This window comes from Halichoeres trimaculatus, unplaced genomic scaffold, assembly GCF_033239565.1.
Source record: "Halichoeres trimaculatus isolate MK-OKI-2021-1 unplaced genomic scaffold, fHalTri1.1 fHalTri1_scaffold_5, whole genome shotgun sequence".
Classification (NCBI taxonomy): Eukaryota; Metazoa; Chordata; class Actinopteri; order Labriformes; family Labridae; genus Halichoeres; species Halichoeres trimaculatus.
The window spans coordinates 10,326,226-10,354,219 of record NW_027437183.1 but is presented as its reverse complement, the minus strand read 5'-3'; the positions used below and the strand labels follow the sequence as shown (position 1 = coordinate 10,354,219).

The window sequence follows — 27,994 nt, the reverse complement described above, 5'->3', positions numbered from 1 at the left end:
AATTCCGTTACAATTAAAATCTAATTGTCAACGCACATACAAACACATTCGCTCCATGTCTGTGCGAGAGCTGTATGAAAAGACCCAAGGTTTTCTATTTCAAAGTGGATGGTGATTTTATACAAGGAGTTTTGAAATATTGTTTCATGTATCGACAACCAGAGCTCCGCCACATCGGCCATCCCCTGCGCTAAAGAATAGGAGGAGAGAAAAAGCACGTGTACTGGGCGGCTCTATAGTTAATCCACCGTCCAATCACTGAGCTTAAATTTGAATAAATCTGCATGTTTAAAATAATAGGCGTTATCCTAGTGTAATGATTGGTTCAGTGGAATAGAGGTAGCCAATCGCTTAAATGACAGGCGCTCAGCTGGCCACGTAGCCCCGCCCCTTATATATATAAAATAGCAAACCCCGGAAATGCTGTCGCTTAAAGAGACAGGGAGAATTTCAGGGAAAGGTTGGAACAACGAAAACAGCTGCGAGCACAAAAAAAAGACGAGCAGAGAGAGGAAGGGACGTAGGAAGCCAACTAGAAAGCTATGTGGCAAAACAGAGTGGGAGGACGACACTGAAACTGTCCGAGTATTTCACCATCAGAAGTCCACCAGGTAACGGGGCTAACGGCTTTTAGCTTCGGAGTCGATTTCGCCCTTAACGTTAGCAACCTGGATTTTGACAACGCAGCAGAGAGAGATACCTAAAAGGCCAAACAACCAGGCGACAAGGACGCGTCAGTTCAAGCTGCCAGGCTGTGTTTTTCCTTCCAAGTCTTCCTTCATTACGAGGTAAGAAGGCTCTTCACATTTTCCAAACTAGCATCCTCTTAATCTGGTGCACTGTGTGTACTTTAAACATAACTGTATATGGTAACTATACAATGGATCCGGTAATTTAACGTTATATGGATGATTCTAGTTAAATATTTGCACTCTGACCCTGCAGGCTGTCACACTCAGTAATTTATTGATCAAGTGATCCATGAATGTGAATAAAGAATGAGTGGAATCCAGCTTAAGCCAGTTGATGACCTGACAGTAGCTTGCAGGGTATAGGGGGCGTTCCCTGCTTTGTCTGCTCTACACACTCTTTATATGTGTGTCTCCCTATGTGTGTATGCATGTAGTCAGCGGTGGTTGGAGATAAAGTGATATAAATCTCGCTGTATTTATGACCTGGGTGGATTTGATTTGAGCAAAAAAAATCACATTTTCTATAAATGCACACTCATGCACTCCTGGCATTGTGCTCTTATGGGATGGGCAAAACGAGGGATCTTCTTGCTTTGGCATATATCTGAGATTATGTCTGCAGCCAAGTAGGAGGAATGATGATGATCTCTGTAAAGCTTACAGCAGAGAGGATAGCACTGAGTGAAGTGGGTGCATTGTTCCACTGGATTGCACATGGGAGTTGCATTGCATCATGCAGTGGTGTTGGGCCAGCATTTATAAAATCCATGGATTGTTAAAACACATGCAGGGTGATATATGTTCAGCTGCACTGCACTCCCTCCCATTGTCTTTACATGTAGGGCGTGATGGCATTGACATCCACATTAGTCACACGTGTAGGCATCTGCACTCACTGTACACCATTCATATAGGACACGTGCATGTAGGATTCAACCAGCTGTCTCACATGTATGGAAATAGAGGATTTCTACACACACACACACACACACACACACACACACACACACACACACACACAGACACACACACACACACACACACACACACGGAATGCAGCAGCAAAATCCATCTGCAAGTCCACATTTTTCTCCCTCTCTTGCTTGTCCTTGCACTGACAGCCACCCCCCACCTCTCTGTCTAGGAGAAACCAGTGGGCTTTGTCCTCAGCTGAGTGTGACGTCATGCACATCTTTGCAGTAACCAACCCTAAAGGCGAGGTGCATGCTGCTCAGCAGTCCTGGGTCCTAGGTCTGGGCTTGCCCCAGTGCACACAGTCTCCAGTTTTTGACTTGTTCCCAAACACTAATATGTGGGAATCAAATATGTTCAGTGCTGTCTCTTCAGTAGAGACAAAGAAACTAGGAAAATCCTCTAACAACAAAAGAAAGAACAGGAGGTGGTGATCAAAAACTTAACGTGAGGGTCATTTTGAACATGAAAGAAAAACAACACTAGGAATCCCCTGTGGCCACTGGTGTGTTTGCTTTCTTCAAACCGTTTTACTACATATTAAACTACAGGGAAATGCCATATATGCTCTAGTGCTTACTACATTGCCTGGCCATGGATACCATCCTGTTTTCATTACAAGACATGGAGCCACCAGTACCTTGTTAGGCTATTCAGAGGAAGAGTGCATCATAGTCAACATGGCATTAACTTGAGGCTTGTAATACTGTAAGAGGCCAGTTTCTCCTGATTATGTCTGAACAGATTAGACCAAGAGTAACAATGTTAGAGCTTCTGTCAAGCACTAGTCTGCCAGTAGTTCTTCCTACCCATAGGTAAGACTGTTGTGTGGTTTTGTGCATGTGCAGTCCATTCGGTAATATGAAAGGTGGGGGTCACCGTGTAGTCCTTTATGCACCTTAACCCTCATCTTAACAAAAGAAACATGTCCCCTTTCCGTCCATGGCTATATGACTCAATGATTATGCTTCATATGTGCTGTTCTCCTGTGCCTGAACCTGGCACTGTGAATGTGTGTAGATGTGTGTATATGTGTGTGTAAAGGTGGGGGTGGCTGTTAAATGCGCTGAGCTGATGAAGGCTTGTTGTCAGCCCTCCAATGTGTCTCTGCAGGATTTGATGTCAGAGATTACACATGATTATGTGGGTTAGATCCACCACTCAGCACTGCTCTGGGGCTATATTGATCTCTAATGTGTGCACATGTACGTGTGTGTGGGTTTGCATGAGTTGTACTTGCATCCTTATTAGAGCTAAATTACCATTATTAAATGAAAAGATATTCACCACTTACGGGTTTAAAGGGTCAGGAAAGGCGGGCCCACGAATGTGGTTTCATATGTGTGTCATAGTGAACATTTTTTTTTGTATATATAGTCATCAAGAATAGTGCTGATGGGGAAAAGCGATTCTTTCAAATGAAGTTCCTCCTTTTTGTTGACATGTGCCATTTCCCTTTATGAGTGCTCAAACTTTTATCCCAAAAGTTAAAATTAGTCTGTTATTCTGGTGTTGTGGCATGACTCCCTTGGGGGTCGCAGACTTTTGTTTGAGAATCACGTCAACAGAAAGCCTAACAGAGAGAGTGACGGCTGTTGGCTGAACAATACGTCATGCAGCCAGAGGACAGAGTGGAGCGGAGGTGGTTTGAGATGAAAGATAAAATGAACAACAGGTGAGGTCAAAGGGTAACAAAACCTCTGTATGTGTGTAAATAACATTTTTTATAACCAACTGATCTTACACTCAACCTAAAGTGGAGGGAATTATTCTGTTTAAATTAGTGCAAAAGACTTCTGTGAAGGGATAAAGCTAATTTACGAATCATGACTTTCAAAGAGTGTGGGTGAACGGTTGACTTTTTGTACTCTTTCTTAACCCTGGCCCTTTTCTGAAATAGCACCTTTGCAGCTGTGACCATTAACACTCTGACCCTGAAACCCTCATGCTGTCACGTTAGATATTTACATACACACACACACACTGAATAACTTAACCAAGTGTCAGGCTTACCATTAAAGGTCAGTTAGTCCACTTAACTGTCTGTCAATAAGAGAAACTTTTAGCCCTCTCCTAAATCCACAGTGATACATGCTGTCAGCTGTAACTCCACTCTTAACTAACTGTTGGTAATAGATCAGTCTATTTATAGAGCACTGAAGGAAACACCAACAGTGTGGAATGAGTGGAGAATAAGTAAGCTCATAAAAGGTAATAGTATTTAAGTCTATTGTCAATTACAGCCAGCACGGCAATGCTGCTTCTGGTAGCAGAATTGCTAGAATGGGTTAAAACCTAATGGCTACATGCTGCTACATTATATTCTTATTTATTTTGAAAAATATGAAGATTTCCAAACCTCACTTCCTTTATTCACTTTCTATCCTTAGTAACAAAAAGCCAAAATGACACGTTTTGAGACTGACTTGACTTTCCTCTCCTGTCCCTTCTAAACACAGCGAACATCAAGTGTGCTGAGAGTGAGGATGGCAGGGCAGCTTCACCTGCTGAATAAATCAACATGGTCTGACATTACACTCTGAGAGGCAAAGAGCTGTGATATCCATGACCAAAATGCAAAAAAAATAAGCACAGGAACTGGATTAGTCAGGTTTTTGTTTCCCCCTTTGTCATTTTGGGAAGTGTTAAGGTGAATAAATTTGGATATGTTTCTTGAGAACTGGTGCTTTTTATGTGTAAAAGGGTTCATTTTCACCTTAAAAAGTCAAAAAGTCCAACATTTTGTAATTGAGTTTAGTTTTAAGCAAAGAAAAGCTTTTTTGGTTTTCATGATAAAACAAATACGTGTTAAGCCCAGTGCTGGGAGCCTGATAAAAGGGCTGAGTTTCATACAACTCCTAATGGATGTTTCAGTGTAGAACTACATGTTATATATAACTCTATAAAGCCTGTGCATTGGAGTCTGTTGAGATGGCTTCCATACACGCTTCAGAACCAATGAGTAGATGTTCTGAAGCAGATGTATCTCACTTCATTATATAGGTCAGGTCAGCACAGAGCTTATCAAGCTAAGACCTGTTCACTCTCGCCCCGCTCCCTTTCGACCTTGCCTCTTTTCCTCCATCCATTACTCTCTGGTAGATTGTCATTTGTCTCACAACCCTCACCAAGCAACAACACCCTGCCCCCAAACAACCTCTCTGTGCTGCTTTTATTCCCATCTCTTCATCTTCTCAAGGCTGAGAATAGATGGCACGTCCGGCCTCTGTGTGCATCATCTGTCACTTAAACTGACTCACTTACAGAATGAAGTAATGGTGTTGATCCAAAATGTACCCTTTTGTTTTTGTCTGGTATCAATGTTTGCATTGTGGGACTGGAACATCATTGGACCAGTTTAAACAGCCTGTTGCAAAACCATGTTTAAGATAATATGATAAGAGCGCTGAATTGTATATCCTGAAAGCATTAGTCTCAAAGAGTTTAAAGCTGTGCTGTATAGAAATGCCTGTAGGTACGTGCGTGTGTGTGAGTGTGTTTGTTTGCTTTCCACCGTTAATAACCTAAAAGGAAGTGAGTGCTTTTCCACAAAACACACAAAGAAGTAAAGCCCTGGAGCCTGTTGTTTATCTGAGGGGCATATCTGTTCCTTGATTTGTACACTTGTGATTATGGTGCAGGCTGCAGCACAAATGGTTGGTGCGTGTGTGTGTGCCTTGCCAGTTTTGAGCATCAGCCAAGAAACAGCTGGTCCTGAGTGTTTTTGTACAAACTGCAGCAATCTGAGTCCTCGGAAGTGTTTGCGGCCCAAAGTATCGAGCCAAGGGCGCCATCCGTCAATGTCACAACAGGATTGAAAACAGTCACCAGTTGGACTGAATATATGGTGAAGTGTTCGATGATGAGCTAACAAGATTACACACAAGCTGTGCCCAAATTCAGGGCCGGCCATCCTTTAAAGGGCACATTTGATGGCTAACTGCGTCACAGTGGTGCAGTGAGGGCTATCAAGTGGCCAACATGTGCAAATTTCCCCTTAAAGGATCCGTCAAATGCTTGACAAGTCCTGGGATTAATTAGGTCTCAACTCAAATGAGATGGCTAATGTTGAACGACAGTGTCAAATGTATGTTTAAAGGTACTGTCTGTAATTACTTTCGGTCATTATTTCAGTTTGGCCTTAGTGGTTTTCATAGACTACTAAGACCAGAGCTTGTGTACTGTCCAGTGATTACCAATGAAAACAAACTGTGCTAATAGTTTAAAAAATATGGAAAAAAGATTAGTGATATCGATAGCCAGATTAACATTAGGGATGGGTACCTGGCAATCAATATTGGTACTCAGCGGTACCAATTTTCTGTACTTCTGTGTGTTAATGTGTTAATAAATAGTAGTTTGTTTAATAAAAAAAAAGGCCCTAAGATTTTCAATTAAACATATTTATTTCTGAATAGATACATTTGAAATGCTGTGTTCATGTCCAGAATGGAAAATCAGCTACTGTTTCACTCTGTCACAATCACAAGGACACGCATACCGAAACATGGTACTGTTTGATTTTATGTGAATCCCCATCCTTAGTTAATGTCCAACAGAGCATGAAGTTTAATGGCTGTAGACCCCACCACTACAGGCTCTATCTGCAGGATTGCCACACCTGTCAGGCTATTTTTAAGATGGTTGATATTATGCTCATGAGTTTCCGTTTTGGACAAAATATACAAAAAACAATTGAAAAATCCTTTGAAAAATTATGATGATGTTAAGGCACACAACAAATTCAGATTCAGGCAAAAGGGGTAAGCTTGTGCAATTTGAATTTGTTAAGTAGAGGTTTTCCAGGAAGTTCCCTGTACATATGATGTTCTGCACCTGCCTTGCTCTCAGGGTGCAATAAGTTAATTGGCCAATTTTTGGCAGTCGTGCATATGGCGAATAATACGGCGTAATGGGACATTCTATAACACGTTGTGATTAATGGTCCTGTTTATGTGATAACTGGATCTGCATATGGGCCCAGGTCTTTCAAAGGGCCCAGCTACAGTTATCAACTTGCGGCCTGGCCATTACAATAAATGACTGGCCTCGTTAGTAGGCAGAGGGAGGACCCGATTGCAGAGAACTAAAAACCAAAACCAAAAATCCAAATTAAAAAAAAAAAACAAATAAAAAGAAGATAATAATAAGAAGAGGTGAGGATGGCCTAGTGGTCTAGGTTGCGCCCCATGAGGGTTAGCCCTTGAGCAGGTGGCCTGGGTTCGAATCCAGTCTGTGGCCTCCTCCTTGCATGTCACTTCCCACTCTCACAGAGTGAGTTTGATTACACAAAACAGTCAGGAAAACACACGATACACAGATAACCTTAGAGTAAATGTGAGAGTATTGGCTCATGGCTAAACTTACTCAAAACCTAATACTTTAACATCCTGATTGTTGTTAGCAAACTTCTGACCATTTGTGTGGTGTTAGCATTACTCTATACATAGGCTAACAAAGCTGCCTGCATAGTAGCTGAGGACTAGCCTAACCTTCAGCATAGTATAGTCCCTTACAGTGACACAAATACACTAAAGAGTGACAGTTATAGGCTATATATTTAATTTAAATGTGCCCTTCAGATTGGATGTTCTGCTACATCAAAGCGTCATGGCCATATCTTCCTTCAGATCCAGATGACGGCATGAAAGAGGTCCTGCATAAGAGTCATAAAGTAATATAGAGTGTGGTGGTACCAAAGCTTTTCATTATTAACTGCTGCTTAACGACTGCAGCAGTGTGTCCATGTGTGTGTGTGTGTGTTTGTGTTGGACTGATCTCAGGATTAACCCTGCATAGACCTCTCCCTGCCCTTAACCCTGTAAACCTCTCTGTACCAAAATGGATGAGCCGCATTCATAAAAGTGTAACCTTCACTTAGTTTCAAGGTTGACACCTGTCCCCCTGCTTGGTGCAAAGTTGTGATTTGTTGCTTCCTCATTTTGCACTTGTTTTCCTTTTGGGAAATCTTTTACAACCGTGGGTGTAAATGAGCTCTAACTGCTGTCATAATCTCCTCGTATTAGTGAGCTAAACTGCAAAGAAAGTGATTTTGTCCCCCACCTCTTTCTTTTTGTTTCACCAACCAGATGGCAGGCTGGACTATCTGCTGCTAGAAGTCTGAGTGCTGAAACACCTCCATGCTGTGCGAGTTCCCCAAGCATGAAAGAGGAAAAGGGAATTACTTTGAAAGTGTGGGAAGATGGACAGAAAAAAATACCCAGAGGACGCATAAGGGGGAGGGATGAATAAGAACATACACAGAGAGTGAGATGAAGAGACAGAGAGGTAAAAAGACGGGCAGCTGACTTTAGGGTGAAGGAGGACTGAGAGGGGAGGGAGGGGAGGTGCAGAGAGAGAGAGAGCTTTATTTCCTGTCCTCCATGAATAGGCAACATATTTCTCTGGAACATTCCATCCTCTGAGCTGGCCCGGCCTGTCACCAAGACTCTGGGTGCCATACTCCTCCCCATCTCTGCATTTCTTCCAATTGCACTTCCTTTCTCCCCTTTCTTCTTGTACACATCAATAACTTTTTCTCTAAGGTCTTGTGCTCAAACCTTCCTGACAAGACACCACAACAGAGTAAATTTCTACTCCAGCAAAAGGAAATATTAAAAATAAGATAGATAAAAGTAACAGAGTCCCGACATTACATGAGTGAAAGATGTTTATTTGTTGGAAAGTATGAAATAATGGGTCTGTTTAGAATAGAAAAACTAGAATACACTTGGGTTTATCTCAGTAAATTCAATCAGAGTAAGTGATGAAATGATACACAATACAGAAACCTCACCTTTTCACACCGCTGCACATTGCATAAATACATGAACAGTGGAACTGCTCACTGAAGTGCACAGAGAGATATATTTGCAAATGTGGGAACAAACAGAAGTTATAATAGGACCGCCTTAAATAGTTTAGTGGTTTGAATGATCTAAATAAAAGGCTGTGTTCAGCATAATCTGTGTTCTGCATCAGTTGTATTTAGACGAAAACCTAATCTTTAATTTAACTAAAGACCACCTTGAAATTACTCAGCTTTTATAGCCCCAGTTTATAAGCTTAATACTTCACAACAAATATATATCAAGCTAAACCATCAGGATTTACACGGTCAAATAAATCCAGCTACTTTGCATAAATGGCAAAACACAGGAGCACATATTTTTCTTGCAGCCAAGTTAAACGCTGGGACTTAAATAGAAACAGCCCTTTCAGCTCTGGATCTTATTTATCAACACACAGCTGGTCAAACATCCCCATCCAGAGAGAGTTCATCTCACAAGACTGCTAAAGGGCTCCAGAAAAAGAGTAAACATACAGAAATCACCCAGGGTGGGAAAACATCTGGAATGAATCTGCTATCTGATGGTGCTTTAGTTTTGGGGTCTTTGGTGGGATTAGTCAAATTAGCAGGTGGAAAATCTTATTCTTTTGGACTGTAAAATCCAGTTAACTGAAAAGGAGAGTGTGATGGCATTTTGAAGTTTCTTAAGGCTGTATTGTTTGGGCAGTGGCATCATGTTCTTGTCTTTTTCGCTCACTGTTTTTTTTTTGTACAGGTCTTGTACAATATGCTCCGCTCACATGTGGATTGTTTCATTTTTGGTCAATTAGCTGGGGAGATAGTTGAGCATGTGCAGCACTGAAGTCAAAGAGAAAATTTCACCTGCATTGCATTATTATTATTTACATTGCATTGCAAATTAATTATATATTATAGTAATTAACTGTACTATACCATATGCTACACTGTATACCGTATACTGTACTTCACCACATACCTTAGCTCACTGAAAACTGTAGTTTACTGCAAATTGTATCTCACCGCAAACTGTAGCACATTGCAAACTGTATCTTACCACAAACTGTATCTCAGGGCAAACTGTAGATTATCACAAACTAAAGCTCAAGGCAAACTGTAGCTCACTGCAAACCGTAGCTTAATGCACACTGTATCCTACTCTAAACTGTATATTATCACAGACTGTAGCTCATTGAGTACTGTATTTTACCATAAACTGTTACCCATAGCAAACTGTAGCTCACCCCTAACTGTAGCTCAGGGCAAAGTGTAAATTATCACAAACTGTAGCTCAAGCCATACTGTAGCTCACTGCAAACTGTATCTTACCGTAATTGTAGCTCATCACAGACTGTAGCTCATTGCACACTGATGTCAATTGCAAACTGTAGCACACAGCAAAATGTATCTTACTGCAAACTGTAGCTCATCCAAACTGTAGCTTACTGTGTGCTGTATCTGTAGCCACACCATATATATAGTTACATCACATCTGTAGTTTCATTACTTTTAGTATGCTACAGAGCCATGCCTTTTCATTTTGCACCTTACTGTTTGGCAACACATACTATCTTGTATTTTATTGTATTATATCCCATAGTAATGCATTGTAATCTTTTTTAAGGATGGCAGAATAGATATATCATAACAATCGTGTCATTTTGTATCAAATCGTATGATATTGTATCTCATTATATTGTATTGATTTTATGGTATCATATCTTTTGTGCTTTATCTCAGAGTATTGTATTGTATGGTAAAGTGTCATGTTCTCCTTCACTGTTTCACTGTACTGTATCTTATTGTTTTTTTTTACACTTTACTGTACTGTACCAAATCGTATTAGGCTGCACAGCGTCATGCCATATCACGTAGTTAGTAAGTCTGCAGAGAAATGTTGATAAATGGGGAAATGATGCTGATGCTTTTCAATTAGAACAGTAAAACTATGACAGGTAGCATATGCTGTTTAAATTAAGGGAAAGACTATTTTAAATTTGCACTTTTGCCCTTTAAACAGTGTTACACCAAAAAAAAGACAAGGGTTGGCTTTCATGGTCAATGTGGGCAGAAAGCTAATTACATGCACCGATCGTCACCACAAACATAAATCTCAATACAAAATACTTATCCAACTAACTGCTGCATATTCATTTACTTACATGTTACAGTAAAACCAGAAACATTGCATCACAAAACGAAATGGCTCTGAGTCAACACAGCTCAGTACGCCACTGACACACACTTGTCCATCAGTGTGCTACAGACACACCCGGACATACCAGCAGAAGCAGACACCAACATACGTGTGTCTGTGCCTCACACATGTTCTGTACACACAGCCCCCCTTCACATACACACACTTTCCTTTCCCACCCTTCCTCCTCCTCTTCCTCCGTCTCCCCTCTTCCTCTCCTCCTTTTGTTCTCCCCCTCCCTGAAGAGGAGGGTGAATTGGACCTTGTTTTTGATTTCCAAAACTGTGGCAAACTGATTTTCACCAGCAGGTTTTGGGGTTGGTAGAGTCAAGAACTGAGAGCTTCTCAGTTTGCGGGGGCTGTGACCGTTTAGTGTTGGTGTGTAAAATCACCCTAAAAACACAGCTGGTGTCACTTTGAGAGGCCCAGAAAAACAAGGTGCTCGAGTAACGACGTGTAAAGAAGTATTCGTATAGCATGGTTAAAAAACCCAAACTCTGTGTCACATCAAAATGAACCCTGCCATACTCTCTAGTCAAGATTGCATCAATCCATGTGTTTGATGGAATGTGAGCGAATGTTTTCAATGCTTCTTTCTCCTCAGCTGCACTCACAGTGCCCTTGAGTGGAGGAGGGTCTTTAGAGATTGGACACACCTCTTTTTTTCCATATAAGGAGGGCAACATGTGCTTAAAGGAACAGGAGAGTGTGAGCGTGTTGTTTTGTAGTCTGGTGCACAAGATCTTAAATAACAGTGCCTGTTTGGAGCGGAAAGTGCTCGTTATTACCGTTTTTACTGGCTCTGCTGTGAAGGAAAGAAAACCGCTGTTAAACCTATTTCCTATCTGAAACTTTGTATCACCTCAATCTTCCATGTCTCTATCTCTCAGTTTGTCTTCCTCTGTCTGTCTTGCTGTCTCTTTTTTACCTTCAACCCCCTCTTCACCCTCCCTCTTCTTCACATCTCTATATTTGGAGGCACCAGGCTGAAGCTGTGTCTTGCACATGCACCAAAACAACCCTGACATACTTCCTCACAAATCACACACTGCATCTGTCTGTGAGGATGTGCATGTAAATGTGAGATGATCAACCAGTCGGACTTGGTTTTATTCTGTAGAATCACAAGATAATAATGTTTTTGTGTGATAGCTTATTAAATTAGTTTGCGTTTTTTGGGTTTAGCTCGTAAATCAATCATAATAATTTACATTTTAATTGTATTTTGCTACCTGTTTTGGGTCCCTTAGTAAAAAAGGATAATACCTGGTAGATAAAATAAGTTATAATGTGCATACAGACAAACTGACAGTTGAACAGGATTTTTTTTTTTACATTTTATCCAGTAGCAGCAGTGAATACTTAAAAGGTCAAAATTTGACCTCATTGAAACTTAAAATGTTTACAGTTTTCACTTCACAAGTTGGTACAAAAGACAGTAAATTATGTCCATAATGAAAAGTGCAACACATTTACAGTTTGAAATCCTAGTTTCACTTATGAAAGAAAATGCAAGGGTTAAAACTCTTGATGTCTTTAAAATACTCATTTTCACAACTACATTTTTTTTTTCCTTACTGTGTTACATTACATTGTAAAAATGTTACGGTAAATTTTATGGTAAACTATCATCAGCGAGACGCCAGTAAAGTATTTACAGTGTCATAACTGTACACGAACAGTATGAATACTGTATTTTTTCCTTACAATCTTAAGCTGTTTAAAGTAACTGGAAATATTAAAGATGTTAACAGTGTAAGCATATGTATTAAAAAAAACTCAAAATGTCTTAATGCGCTCGTCATTTTCTGTAAAACAACATTACAACAGGGTCAATGGGCAATAATGCTATTTCCATCCTGTTTTGGCAACAGACCCAGGTTGCTACATAACACAGAGAAACAGAGGCTAGGTTAGAATAAAGACAGTGACTCAGACACAGAGCTATCAATAGGTTTGTATCACGTGTCGGCACGCATCTGATAACAAGTCGACCCCGCTTTGTCCTGAATAAGGATAAAGCAGAAGCATGTAGTAGTTTGTTTAAGGCTGGAACAAGAGGGCCGGGCGAAGCAGTGGACAAAATGTGAGATCTTGACGGTTCAGACTGTGCTTGACTTGTGTCATCTCCACCCACGCTGTGTGTTGTGTGTGAGGTGAAAGAGCAAATGTATGGTGCACTTGCTGTCAGTGTGTGTACTTTAACCACACTGCTCTGTTCTGAACAATTCCTGCTTAGTCAAAATGCTGTTTCTTATTAGTTAACAGATGGCAAAATACACTCAAATAAGCACACACACATATGTACACACACAAACAGCTGAGGGCTGCTGATAAACTTTTTCACACGCACTTCATTCTTTATCTGTCGTCACAGCAGATTAGCTTTCTGCACATGTGCCCGAGCATGTTAAAGGTGCTGTTTACATTTCATGCTACACAGCAGAGTGTCTGTGTGAGAGAATTAGACGCCAAATGCAAAGGGAGGGAAGTTTTAATAGTTGTTTGCATTAAAACTTACATTACCTAAAGAATTCACTTGTTTCACTAACTGCTGTTCACTTACTAAACTAGAAAAATCACTCAAGAAGCGCAGACCACCGCCAAGCATATTGTGACTGTCACCAACACTTTAGTCTTACTTTAATGTTATACTCCCTTTCAGAAGACTGTCTGCTACAATTTGGTGTTAGTTGCAGGTTTGTACGATTATTTTTTACCTGACAGAGTTGAAAATTATGATGACCCAGTACATATTTCATTTTCCGGATCTTAGTATACAGAATCTTGCCAGGATCGTACTTTTATACCTGTCAGAAATTATCATGGCCTTGTCTTGTATTGTTTTGCAAAGCACTCTGACCATTTATTGTGGAGTTATATACACATATAACTGGATCCAGATGGTGATCCCAACCACCTCCAAAATTTAATCACTTCTTCCTTATCCCATTTTGGACATTTCCTGAAAACTTCATCAAGGTCTTTTCATTCCTTTTTGAGTTATGTTGTTCACAGACAGACAGACAAACTCTTCCAAAAACATTACCTCCTTGGCGGAGATAAAAAAAACACTTTAGGAAAGTTCAGTTAAGTTGAAACACTTCACTAAAAACACACTTAAAGATATAGAGGACACGCATTCAACACACAATTAACACACACAGGGTGCTCTTAGCTGTGTGTGCAGCAGAACAGGCTGAGCAGGAGCGTGTGGGCAGGGTTTCAACTCTCCACACCTCCTCCCCTCCTCTCACTCCCTGCCCCCATCCAATCAGAACCACAGCCACTACAGCTGACCCCCCTTCCCTCCAGCCAATCATTTGGCTTCATCACCTCCCACCACCACCACCTTTCTTTCCTCTGTGTGCCTTCACTGCTGAGTGAGCAAAGCATGCATGGCTCTATCAGCTGAGAGGAAACCGACAGAAAAAAAACAGCGAGAAGAGAAAGAAGGGGTAGAAAGGAGGGGCTTGAGAGGAGATAGAGAAAGAAAGCAGAGGGTGAGGTAGAGGAGGAATGGGTGGAGAGAGAAAAGGGGGGACGCTAGTATGTGAAGTGGCTTTTGTATTCGGGATATTTTGGAGGAGCACAAATGAGAGAAAGGAGGAAGGAGAGCAGGAGGGGGAGCTTTAGAGAGAAAGGGAGAGGGAGGGAAAAATGTGAGATGGGTGGGGGGTTCAAGTTGTCGATGGGTTTTTGATGTGTGAGGGTGGAGAGAGGTAGACAGGAAGAAAACAAGATACAGACAGAGAGAAACAGAGGTGGTGTGTGCTGTCAGGCCTCTGCAAAAACAAGCAGAGGGAGGCAAAGGAACTTGACTTGTCTCTCTGTCTTTCTGACACCACCTACTCAGGAGGAAGGGAGTACAAGGGGGGCAACAAACCAGAGAGTGGATAGAGAAAAAGCAGCAGAAACACAGACAGGACTGAAAGAAAAGGCAGCAGTTGCCCATCAAGCCACCAGACCAATAGAGGAAGGAAGAGAGTGAGACAGCGAGATAAAACACGGCTTTCCAAAGAGGGTGAGTGTCACAAGTTATCCTGCTGTTAAGTCAAGTTTGCTAATGTTCCTCCTGTCATATTGTCAGCTGGGCCGGGGTGACTCAACGTCTCCTAAAATGGACACATGAAAGGCAGACGGACACACAGACGGAGGGAGGGAGAGGGACCCCGTGTCAAACAGCATTCTCAGCAACTATGTCACTGAGCCAGCTTAGTTTAGACGGACACGTCTCGCCAGCCAAAGCTCTGTGTGTTTTTGGTTTTGCACTGTCTGCTCCCAGGTTTATACCACCTTCTGTCACTTTTTGTCTTTCTTCGTCACTTCTCCTCCTCCGTCTTGATCTGATCCTCAAACACACTCACACAGAGACGGCTGTCATTTCATCCCCCCGCGTGCACAGAGACATCAGATTTCCTAACAGCTCCTGTAATCCAATCAACAGGTGCTTGTTTGCAGGAGCACTTAGCAACTTTTCATGTGTGTGGAAGCCAGTGTGTGTGTGTGTTTGTTTATCAGCCTCCAGGCAGAGCACAGGCCTGGGAGTAGCTTGGGCGGAGCGTTGTTAAGAGTTGATGAGACAATCGGGGCTTCAGGGTGGCTGCTAACTTCATGCAGATGCAATCACACCTCTGTCCCAAGCTGGGTGTGACGGGTGGAGTGAGGACAGAGTGAGCAGCTGAGCAATGGGAAAACTTTCTACAACAGGCCCATTCAAGATGATATGTGGCTTCTGTCAATGTTTGAAGATTAATCATTTCAGATAGTTTATAACTGTAGAGAATAAGGCTTAGCTCTGTGCTTTTTTAAAGGAAATGGAGGAAAGCTGAAGTTTAAAATAACTTCCTCACATTCAATAGAAGACAGACTTTTGTTATGATATCGTTTGGTAGGTTAAGGATGAAATGAATCAAAAAAGAGCACGGACTGCCAAACATGCTTTTTGGATTACTGTGGAATTGCATCAGTGTGCGGCGTCTCCCTGAGGGCTAAATCTCCCTCTGTCTAAAAACCATTAGAGGGGAATACCGGGGAAAATGTCCGAATTCTGCCATCACTTTTCATTGTTCAGATTTCTAATCTATACCTACAACTTAGTCAAATTATGAAGGTATGGATTTAAAAACAGAGAATGCACTGTAGCTGACTAAGTTTTGGGTTTAACCTTAAGGTAAGGAAACAGGTTCAAAAGGTACGAAATTTCCCCACAAGACACACTTTTTTTTTTTTTTACCACAAGTAAATAAGTAGAATAAGTAGAATATTTGCAATATGGTAAAAGAAGAGCAACTGTTAACTGGAAAGAGAGAAGGCCTCGTAAATACATACAGCTGTGAATAGAGCAGCTGCTTTTCCCCGTAAAACAATTTCTCAAAGGAAGGATGCAGTAAAGAGCTCTCAATATGAAAAAAAGAATGATGCAGCACAGGTTTTTTTCACTTTCAGTGTTTGCATGCTTGTGTGTGTGACACGGGTGTGTTGTGATGAATGTCCTCAGGTCAAATGTCGGAGTATTTTCCGAGGATGGCTGCTGGCTGTGAACTCTGCCCCCTTTAGATCTATACATTTCACCGAGAGCTGGTTTCTGGGTCAGGGCAATCAGCGTACCTCTCAATGACAAGTTTGTGTAAATGTTTCAGTTTCACGAGCAGAGTTTCAGAGTTTATAGGGATGTATTTGTCTCTTTCTCAGACACCTTTACTTCACACTGATTCTTCTGTTGTTATGAAACGACCGGATGTCCCAGTAAAGCGAGCTCTTGGAAGGCTCCTCTGGGAAAAACTAACCCACAGTATTTCTAGGCCACTCGCTACATGCAGACTTTGTTCACCTTTATGGTGTCCTTTTATCACCTCTTCTCTCATGTTGAAATGAACTGCCTCTTCTCTTTCCAAAAAAGTCATCTGACACAAGACTTCTGACTTGTGACCTCCTGACCAGAGTCTCCCTTGGCCTAAAGGAACAGCTGACTTGCACATATTTGAACACAGGTTAGACAGAAAATATGCACCATGAAAGACATGACCACCCTTTGAACGAATGTTTCAGTTTAAAAAAAAAGCATCTTTTGTCAGAGGTGAGATGAACCCTATGACCTGTGTCCATCCACAGAACAGGATGAAAGTGCTTTTTTAACATGGTGAAAGAGGTCAAACTTTGAAGAAATCTGAGTTTTACCTTTGCAAGGCCAAAATATTGCTTTGTTGGGATAATTGCATGTTATGTAGGTGAGATTTTGGAGCCATGGCATGCTCAGACTGCTGTACCAATGTCTTATCCCTCCCACTAGCCATTTAAACTACTGGTAAAACAGACAATGAGCTCAGTTTGGCATTGCCAATGAAGAGATTTGGCAAATTTTTTATGGGTCCAACCCTCACATTCAGCTCTACTTTTCATCCAACAAATGCATGTTCCTTACAAATGTGGCACAATTTAAAAGAGGAAAAAATAGACTCAAACAAGAACAAAATCCTCTACCAAACACAAATTTCCTGTATCTTTACTCCCCTCAACCTCATGGATCCTAACTGGATTGTCTCTCCCGTTCCCCTCATCCCACTGCTCTGTCTGTCTCTCCATCTCGGTCTGGCAGCTTCCCTGTTGGGCGTTTCTCATTCCTTTGTCTATCATCTCACCATTTTGACTCTCGATCCGTCTCCTCTGGAGTGATTGCTTGCTGCTCTGCTTCAAAAGAGGCTGCAGATGTTACGTGCAGATTGCACCTTGTCTGCCAATGATGTGTGACATCTTCAAACCACAATATGTTTGCATTGTTTGATCATCAAAGTGTGACATCAGTTTGTGAGTTATGCTTCCTTTTAAAATGCTTTTTATTTTTAAATAGATTTTTGTAGATTATATCAATTTTATCAACCAATATAAATCAATCAGCTGTCAGGAAAAGGTTTGCACAGAATGGCTGTTTTTAGCGTTGGTCTTCGGCACCAGTTTGGGGCAGGTGCAAGTGTATTGAGACCACTACAATGTTCAGCGATGCAGTAATAGAGGTCTTAAGTTCCCAATTCTGAGCTGGCACACACTCCCAGAAACCTGAAGCCTTTCTTGGGGTGAAGCCAGGCCGTTTCTACTCCTCTGTTTGCTCCTGGATCAGGCCTGAAAGAGTCGGACTGTCTCTGCCAGGCTCTGGCTCAGCTGGTTCAGAATAAGGTCAGAAATCCAGTGGGACCTAGCAGGGAGCCTTAAGGTACTCCCAGTGAGCTCTGATATAGGCAAGGCCTATAAATACTCGATGCTGACTCTTCTGTCATACCTTTACCATCCCCCACTCTCTGATTTTCAGCCTCTGAGCACACATCCCAGAGACTCCACCTGTCTTCAGGGGGTTTGAGTCGGTTAAGGTGTTTCTTTGTAATGTACTATGTTAATTGACATGCTGCTTATCTTATGTCTTTAGGCTTGGTAATGATATTAACTGGATGTCCCTGTTTGACCAGGACGGATCTGGTTTGGCTGTTAAGTGACCCCAAGCCTGAAGAAATCTTAGCATAATGATAATTAAAAGATCTAATCTGAGTGACTGCATCTATCTTTTAGAAAAGTTTTTTACTGAAGTATTATATTTAATATTCTTGTGTATATGTGAAGATTGGATAAAATATTTTACACACTAACGGGGTGTAAAAATAACATCACAATAAACTTATGCATAACTGCAAAATGATACCATTTCAAAAGTTGTGGGAAACACTGGTGTCATTTTGGAAAACCTCCATAGCCTGGTTTTTCTAAAGGCATTGTTGCATGAAAGCAAAGAGACCATATGTCATGTGAGTAATTACAGGTGATAAAGGTTTCACTCTGGAAATCTTCTCCATATGAATCTTTGTTTGCAACGTGAGGAAGGCAACACCATGTGATTATACAGGAGGTAATGGAGAGTCTGTGTTAGTTTTCTGTATTTATATCCTTACGTCTGGATGCCTTTGCCTCCTCTGACAGATGTCTCATCATTTCATGATGAAGTTGTGTATTGTACCAAATGAATGGAGAAATTACTGAGAGGGAAAAACAAACATAATACTTAATCACATCAACACTTTTCAAAACTCTACACCTGTATTATTTTGTTTGAGTGTTATATAGGTTTTAAGTAATTTGGAGACCGTATTCAGCATGCTTTACACTTCCACTAGTAAACCCATTACAGGTGTGTTTCAATCACGTGTAAAACATGCATGAACAGCTCTGGTTATCTGCATTTCCTCTTTCTCAGGTGGTTTTTTGTTTCCTCTTGCGTGATCTTTAGCCAAATGTCACTATCTCGAAACTTGTAATGGATCTCCTCATGCGTCACCAAAACTGTGATTTTAAAAAGGAAATACAAACAAAGTGGAGTGACCGGTTGCTCTTCTGTGTTTCTAAATGGGAACTGACAGCTTTTCTCTCCTCTACATGGGTGCCAGCTGGGTGTTTGTCAGATTAGCTTTCTTGGCTTTTTCCAAAACTCCTCCAACTGTCACATTTAAAATTTCAAGCTCTGGATTAAAATTGTAAGCACTTCAGTCGAATTCTTTCGCCTGCTGTAGGTTAACACTACAAAGGCCTTCTGTAGTGAAAGTTTTTGGCTAGCTGTTCACACCTCGTGGAGTACAGCCATATTTCTGTGTTTGAAGTTATTTTCTTGGAGGAGCATCTTTGTGGGTCTATCCCTGCCCCCCTAAACCCCCCATCGCCATCCTCTCTTCTCTAACGCTGCCTCTCTTTCTGTCCTTTTGTGGCCAAGCACAAAGGCGCTGTTATCCTTGGGCTACTGGTTGCCATAACTACAGCTCACTGTGACTCCCCCTCTCTTTTAACATTCCCAAGTTCTGGTCCAAGTGGGTTGGTAAATGTCCTGCTTCTCTTGGCCTAGCAACATTTAGCGCCAAGCTGGAACTTTAAATATCAACTCGCTAGGGGCTCGTCCATGTCTGATCACTGCAGTGTTTGATCCTCAACCCAAAATGATTGGGTTTGTACACAAAATGGAATAAGAGGATGTAAAATATAATAAAAGAAGAGAGTGTGTGTTTTAAACTTTGCTGTTTGTTCTTTACTTATGTTTTCGAGTTAACAAGAAAAAGACTGACCACCAGTTTGTTTCTTTTTCTTTCTCTCCAGGGTTTCTGGGTAGAATGACTCTGTCATGATGCCACAGCTGTGTCACTCCCTACGCCCAGGTGACCAAGGGGGGCGTGTCTGGTTTTCAGTCAATCAGAAATGGATCCTCTATAGAGATACCTCAGATTCCAGTTCAGAGACATTTCCTCTCAAAAACCTGCAGCACTGACACTCCACCCACAGGTGAGACAGCATGTTGTTTTTTTCTTTGATTTATATTTCTTAGACAAACTTAACCCCTTGATGCCTGTTGTCGTAAATTTGCGACAAACCCTGTCAGGTCTTGATACAGCTGAAATTACCTTTGTATCTCACTATTACCTATTGATTCATATTCTACACATACCAAAGATCTTATCAGATCCACTCTGTCACAATATATTGGTCAGGGGATGAACTTCTCATGTCTATATAATATAACTTTGTTTTAACTATTGTGTGTACTATGCTCAAATTTATAATCTCCACTTAATTTGACATCTGTAAGAATTCAAAAACACATAAAAACAATTTTTATAATGGTTAATTAATGCAGGCAGTAAGGGGTTAATGCAATTAGTGTCTTGGTGCCTGACGAAGTAGCTTGTGAGTTTTTTGTCCTCAGTGAAAATCTATGCAGCATGCAGACATAAGACACAGTTAAAAAAAGAACACATAATGCCTTCATGGCATCATTTGTTTTTTGTTTTTCACCAGCTAATCACTGAATGTCCTTTTTTTCCCAGGCCGTAGCTCCTGTTCCCACCACCTTCACTCCTGCTCCTCCTGGAGTCCTTATTGTTTCGGTTTCCTATCTTGGGATGTTGGCGTGGTTTCATGGCAGCTGCCATGGAGATGGATTGGTTCCTTTAGCTGGCTATTTTGAACACAACCTCCAGATGTTGGGCCATATGCAAGTTGTCCACACGGGCGGAATTAGACTAGGACGGGCACAGAGGTGAGATGCTGATTTATTTTAAGTGCTTTTTTTTTACTTTGGGAAACTGAGCTGATGCCTTGCCTGAATGGCTGTATTCAAAGTCACCATAATATTAGGGCTGATTTCTTTCCCAAGTAGTTTAATGTTCAAGAAACTTATACATGGTATTACTCAGTTCATCTCTAACTTTGAGACAGAAATATATTTCCTAAGCTCATAAAAGGTGCCCCAACCAACAATCAGAGCTACAACATTTCTTACAGTCACACTAAAAAGGCAAGCTCTATCATTTTAACTTTTTTCAATCATTATCAAACATTTTGTCAAAGTCTGTCTCTTTTGTCCTCTCAGGTGCTGTGCAGCTCAGCTTCCTGATTCGTGTTTGGCAGCATCACAGCAGGAACTCTAGGACTTCCTATTCCTGTGGAACATCTTGCTCTGCCTCCTGACACTTGTGAGGAACTACTTGACCCTGTTGCAAAAAAGTTAGTCAAGCCTCTTACCCTTCTGCAAAGTAACCATGCGGCACATTCACGTGGAACTGGCCCATAAAAAGGCTCCATTAGAGCTTCCAGCCCAGGAGGGGGACCTTCCTCCACCCACAACCCCAACACAGGGACTAGATCCTGGGGTCAGACCGGGGGCCCCAAGGCACTTTGGTCAGGAGGAGTTGCGGCTTCAAAAAGTCTATCAGCTCTCTATTTTCTCCCAGCTGGGGGGATTTTCTACCTCCACAGAATCCCACACCGATGCTGCACCAAGACCAGTCCGGTTGGCCGTGAAACGGGGGCTAGATGAACCCCAAGTGACCCATAAGCGACCCCATCTAGATGACTGCTCAGACAGGGATATGTTAGAGGGAGGGGTGCTGTGTGGGCCAGCTCCAGCTCAAGGAGTTGGGATGGGGTTAGGGGCTGGCCCTGGTGGGCTTGGTTCTGTTTATTCTTGCACACAGATGGAGCACAGAGACTCTGAGGGGGGGCTGTCACCCAGGTCTCCTTCCCTGTCTCCAGTCCACAACCCTTCCCGACGCCCGACGCAGCACAATCATGACAGGCCCATTCCTGATGTATTTGCTCCACTCTCTCCTAAATCCCCCCCAATGTGTGACCCACATGGTCTCCTCTCTGACCAGGGCTATTCCCCCGGGAGCTCAGCCAGGACTGAGACACCCAATGGGGGCCGCACACCCACCTATTCAAATGAGAGTTATAGTATCGGCTCATCTGGAGGCCAGCCCAGTCCTCACGTATATGAAGTGTCCACCTATGAAACTCCAAACCCTGCTAGCCCCACCAGTCCCCCAGGTCCTTTCTCCCCTCCACACCACACAGAGCTGCAGGAGCCAGGGGAAGCCACTGAATGGGACGTTGGACTAGAATCCTCCCCACCTGAGCGAAGTGCCACCCAGACTGCATCCTCCTCCTCAAACGGCCTGGCTTCCTGGGAGAAAACTCCCAGCAGTAACGGCCACCGTCTCTCCTCTGGAGGCCACTGGCCGGCAAAGAAGAGGCTGCTGTCCCCGAGCGACACGGGGGAATCATGTTCAGAGGATGAGGGACCCTCAACTTCGAAGAGAAGCAGGCTGTCACTGCTGGCTACAGGACTGGGCCCAGCCTCATGTCGTAGCACTGACGCTAAAGCTGCACCTTACTGGAACCATCTGCTGCCCTCTGCACGGGACCGACCTAAGGTCAGCACAAACATACACAAACACATCTACACAAATTTGCAGTCAATTTTTACATGAACTGTAACCTAACTTAGAAATTTTAGCTGCAGAAACACAGATAACTCCTCTAACAAAGTGTCACTTAGTAATTTCACCCAGTTTATAAAAATAAAAACAGTAGGAGAAGAGATGGCTGTTGGGGAAAATGGTTTTCTTTTCCTCTGATTATACAGTTTTCCAACCCTGAGTAACTACCTCTAGAGTGGATCTCTTGGTATTTTCATTTCAGCATACATTAAAGAACAGCATGTGCACATTTGCATGCTAATACTCTGCTTTTAGAGCAAAAAACATCAAGTCCACCATATGCTGAGGCTCCTAAAGCTCTGAATTGTAAAGCTGTTAAAAGATAGTGTTTGATGGGGAGACATTTGTGATTCTTGACAGTATCAGAAAAGAAGCTGAGGCATAAATAAAGGGAAATGAAGAGAACGAATAAAAGTGAAAGAATGAAGTGAAGGCCAGTTCATTATCACACCATGCTGGAACAGGCAGAGTAGCTCCAGAATGAAGCCCATTGAGGGAGGGCTCTTTGTTCCCACACATGAGTGTGCTGTGTTTCTCACACATGTACACACGTATATACTCATACATCCTGCTAAAAAAAAAAACTTCTGGAAGGTAACTGACCATTTTTGAACATCAGGAGGGAGGAAAATGAGTTCAGTTACAGCGACAATGGGGTTCACAAGGTCAGTGGTTAGGTTTCATGTGGTGGTGTCACTGCGACTACAGTTGTTAAGTGTATCTGTGAGGGAAGCAGAGGGAGAAACAGATCGATGAGGAAAAAAAAATTGGTGATTTAAGATCAGAGAGGTCAGCTGAAGACAGACTGGGAGAAAGAAAGTAAGGCTTAGTTTTATTTAAGTAAAAAAAGGAGGAAAAAGACAGTAAAGAGAAACAGAAAGGAAAGCAGAGTGGTTAAAATGCTGTCTCTGGATTTAATCAGTTGTTACGATGAGATGAAAAGCTGACAAAGAGCTCCACGGCTGGAAAGCCAGAGTAACCAGGGGTTAGCTTATGACACTAAGCTAATCATGAGTGATGGGTTTGATGTTAGCAGACGGCTCACAGGTAGCATAGGTGTAGCTAGTGATGGGACACCTGAGAGTTTGCTGGCCCTCATGATGATGAGTAGCCCGGAAATGGGGAATTTCTTTGTGTCTGATGCAACTTCCAACAGTGAGTGCTCAGTAAGTAAGAGGACACCAGAAATATGAAATAAACATTCAAGTTTTCGTACTTATTATTATCCTATGTAATCTTTTACCTTGTTTGACTTACTTTGCCATATTTGCACATGTACAAGGTATCACTGCGGGGAAACCAGTAGTTGAATTGACTTTCTGACAGCTGAGAGTTGAGTGTTAGAGTTGTGAACTGAAGAGGTTAGGGTTAGGGGCTAGTCAACTGAATTTTTCCTTCTGGATAATCTGAAAAACCTGACTATGCAAAGATTAAACACATCTGTTTTTTTGTATTCTCTTCATTCAGACTGCTACAGATTGCACAAGATCAGGAAGACGGCTAAAAAGTGGGCTACGACTCAAAAGGTGAGTGCTTCGTATAATTTCAGGCTAAGTTATACATTTGATTTTAAATCTCAAAGAGTGGCTTTGAAAGGGATGTATAAAAAAGTCTTCAACAGGTGAGTTGAGTTGGAGTGAGTTAGAGTTAGTGTGTGGATGAATACACACACACACCTCTGGATCATGTTGTATTTGACAGCAACAGAGTGGACATTAGCAAGAGAAGGTGGGAGTCAGCGTGGGCTGCATGTTATCTCAAATTAAAGGGTACTTTGTCTGGACCTGAATGCTCAGACACACTCAGAGGCATGTGACATGTCGGTTAAGACAAAATTAGTGTCATCTTAACCACTAACCACCGGTCTGTTTTGTGTGTGTGTTTGTGGCTGTATTCAGTCGGCAGCTACGCAGTGGGAGACACACGGACAACAGCAACTCCACACGTTCCAGTTGGCCCTCATCGTCCATCAGCAGAGCACTTCTGGGCAACTTTGAGGTACACATTTTAGAGATTATTTTGATAACATCTGGAGATACTGCACAGCATGTGTGACTCATAAATAGTCATTTTTAGACACTAAGATGCAAACTCAGTGTGGACCCACTTTAAGTAGAGCAGAGTCCCTGTTCTTCAAATACAGCTGCTTACAATCAGATCTATATTTACTCACATTCATTCATGTATTCTCAGCGACGTGACAATGTAATCATAGTATGTGATAACTATTGAGAGAACAGTTAAAGGGACATTTTACTGTGAGGTGTCTGTAATATATCCTCTCTCATAGTTAGACACATTGGGGCTGCAGAATGCTAGAAGTATCCTTCAATTTAATGCAATCTTGCACAAAGTCACCACTTTTTTCACCACTATCATTCACTTTATGCATACTATTTGTATGCATACTAAATTGAAATAAAAAAAATCACCCCTGTCATTTTTATTAGTAATAACAAAAACATAATCTAATTATTCTCTCGCATTTTGACTGTGCATGTATGTCTTATTCTTGGTAAAAAAAAAAAAAAGAAGGTATTTTTAGACTTAATTAAAAAAAAATCACCTGACAAGTCTAGGAAAATGACTCATTTTAAGATATTAAAAGACAAAAGTGATTAAAAATTGCTTGTAAAGAGCAAATTTGAACTGCAAATGGGGAAACAAAGAGAAATGCAATAATTTAGTTTATTGATTTTAGACACAACTCTTATTTCATAAGACTTGATAAACAAGATTTTTACTTAAGTAGCAATGGAGGGACCATTTTTGCCTTTAAAATCTTGAAATAGGACATTTTGGGACTTGTCAGGTGAATGTGGCTCATGTGAAGTTTCAATTTCCTCTAAAAAAAGACACAATCACTAACTTAGAGTTTAGCTTTTGCAGTGATACCAGTGTCCCATTTCCCCCCAAAATAACTAATATCTCTCTGTTTTCTGTACTCTGTGTGTCTCAGGAGTCCATACTGAAGGGACGATTCTCCCCGTCGGGCAGGATTGAAGGCTTCACAGCTGAGATTGGTGCGAGCGGCTCCTACTGCCCGCAGCACGTCACTCTGCCTGTGCAGGTTACATACTACGACATCTCAGAGCACAGCGCACCCTCGCCCTTCCTGGTCAGTTTTTCTCCCCTCTCTGTGTGCGTGTGTTTCTGAAAAATTGTGCAAAAACTTAGTCAAGGACAAACAACGAACCAAACAAAGAACAGACCCTGTTTATTGCACATGGCAGGTTGTTTGTTTTCTAGCGTCAAAATCAAACACTCATTGAAAGAAATCAAAGAGAGCTGAGCAGCCTTCAAAACAAATTAGAAACTGGCCTCAACAAGGTTGATGTTGGCTTAATTTTTTAGAGCCAGATGTATAAAAATATGCGGTGTGTTTTTTTATTTTGTGCTAAACCCTTTTCCACAACGCAAAAAACACTATTCATTGCACTCATCTCACTTAATGAGAAAATAATCTCATCCATAATCAAGTAGGTGCAGATTTAATGAGTAAAATTAACTGATCCTTTGTTGACGACGTCTTAAGCTGTAGCTGTAGTTACACTGTACCAGGCTCTGCTGCTGCTCCCTAAAAGTTAGATTTCTATATCTCACTCCCATTCTGATTCTGATATGAAAGTTTAAAGTAGGAGAATAAAAAGAAGATTTTGTGTTACAGTTCTGGTGGGATTTCAATCAATTTCATATCTTTTTCTTTTTAAATCTCTCTCACAGGGGGTGATATCCCTGGAGCCTCTGGGAAAGAAAGGATATAGTATACCCAAAGCAGGGACCATACAAGTGGTAAGATTGTCCATCCATTTCACTCTGCTTAGAAAACATGTTTGCTCAAACAGAAGGAAAAAATGTGGTCATTTCTACTGCTACAGTTTTTTAATATGACCTAGAATACCCTGAACTTGTGATTCTCATAGTGAAGAAGACATGTATTTAAAAAATGTATGCATTGACCCATATTAATGCTGCCAAGAAAAATCAGACATGCCAACTTCTGACTTCACATCTCTTCTCAGACCTTATTCAATCCCAACAAAACTGTGGTGAAGATGTTCCTGGTGACCTACAACTTCAACGACATGCCCGTCAACCACATGACCTTCCTGCGCCACAGGATCTTCCTGGTGCCTGTAGAGGAGGGGGTTGAGGGGAGAAGCGAGGCATCACCGGGGGGCGGAGTGATTGACAGGAAGAAGATTCTCTGCTACTTGATACATCTCAGGTATGACTGAGGTGCCAAATGTCTGCGCAGGTTTTTATTTTTTAACCTTTTTTTTGATGGCACCACTTCATAAGCCTTTGTTGTTCAAGTTTTCATAAACAGAGAAGCAAGAGTGTTACCACAAATAGGTACTCCAGCTTCGAGGGAAAGTGTCCTCTTTACTATGTTTGATTTTGTGTCTGCACATTTTTAAGTACATCATGCAAATGTGCAAATGAGCTAACTGCATTTGTGAAATTGCAGAAGCGTATTAATAATTCATTCTTTGGTTCTACTTTCTCAGATTCCAGAGCTCCAAGTCTGGGAAGATCTACTTGCACAATGATATCCGGCTGCTATTCTCCCGCAAATCCATCGAAGTGGACACGGGGATCCCTTATGAGCTGAAATCTTTCACCGAGGTGCCAAGAAACCCCAAATACTCCCCCCGTGTGTGACCCCAGCTTGAACCATTTGACCCTCCTAACGTCAAAGCAGCCCCTCCTGTGCTTCCTAAAGAGGAGGAAGGGAAAACAGACAGACTGCAAGAATGATGGACGCAAAACTTGATGAGACTTGATGAGACGCACCACATGCACATGAGACACACCTGCACATTTGATACAGTTTTGATGAAGGTGAAAGTCCTGCCTTTGGGCATTTGTTCCCATTTAAAGTAAAAAAAAAAAAAAAAAAGAAACAGTAAGATAAAAAATAAAAATGCAAAAGTGGAGGAACCATTCATGCAGTCAAAAGCAGGACTTTTACATCACTCAATCTGTTCAAACAAAGATTGCACGGACACTGACACACCAAAATAGACTGACAAACAAGACTCACACACAGCACATATGACACATCTCACATCTGAAACACTTCTGGTGGCGACTCTTCAGTGTTAACATGCATGCCTTGTGACTTAAACATCTGAATTTTCCTCTAGTGCCGTTTCACACTGTCCTTCACTCTGCCTGCAGCTCCAATCGCTTCATTGGACCAATAATATCCATAGATTAGATCGATAAAAGACCATTAGCATTAAGCATATTGCACACTGTCTGAGCAGAGACAAAAACACTCGTGAAAGTAAAGATTGAAATGGTTTTAATATTGAAACACGATTTAAAAGAAAGATGCTTGTTTAATTTGACCAAACTCAGGACATCTGATGAAGAAAACACTTTAACATCTCACAGTTTCATAAATCATGGTTCATATCACTGTGTACACTTCTAGAGGAGAGTCATACCATGCCATGAAAACAGGGGAAACTTTATGTAGCCAGACTGAGGGACACTGTGCTGATTTCTTTTT

The 27,994-nt window shown here is 41.6% G+C and overlaps 1 protein-coding gene across 3 annotated transcripts; it reads left to right on the top strand.

Annotated features, from left to right (window-relative positions):
• Positions 1-441: 441 nt before the first annotated feature.
• On the top strand, positions 442-27,994 carry atosb (atos homolog b). 3 transcript variants are annotated; one of them, XM_074670765.1, is made up of 11 exons: positions 442-788; positions 14,526-14,693; positions 19,796-19,978; positions 20,521-20,732; positions 21,066-22,407; positions 23,941-23,999; positions 24,372-24,471; positions 25,433-25,591; positions 26,197-26,265; positions 26,496-26,701; positions 26,985-27,994. In XM_074670765.1, the coding sequence occupies exons 5-11, from the start codon at positions 21,235-21,237 to the stop codon at positions 27,136-27,138; spliced, it is 1,920 nt and encodes a 639-aa protein (XP_074526866.1). In that variant the 5' UTR covers positions 442-788; positions 14,526-14,693; positions 19,796-19,978; positions 20,521-20,732; positions 21,066-21,234; the 3' UTR covers positions 27,139-27,994. The 3 variants fall into 3 exon arrangements, with proteins under 3 accessions (XP_074526866.1, XP_074526864.1, XP_074526863.1); XM_074670763.1 differs by lacking the exon at positions 14,526-14,693; XM_074670762.1 differs by lacking the exon at positions 442-788 and having other exon boundaries at positions 14,339-14,693.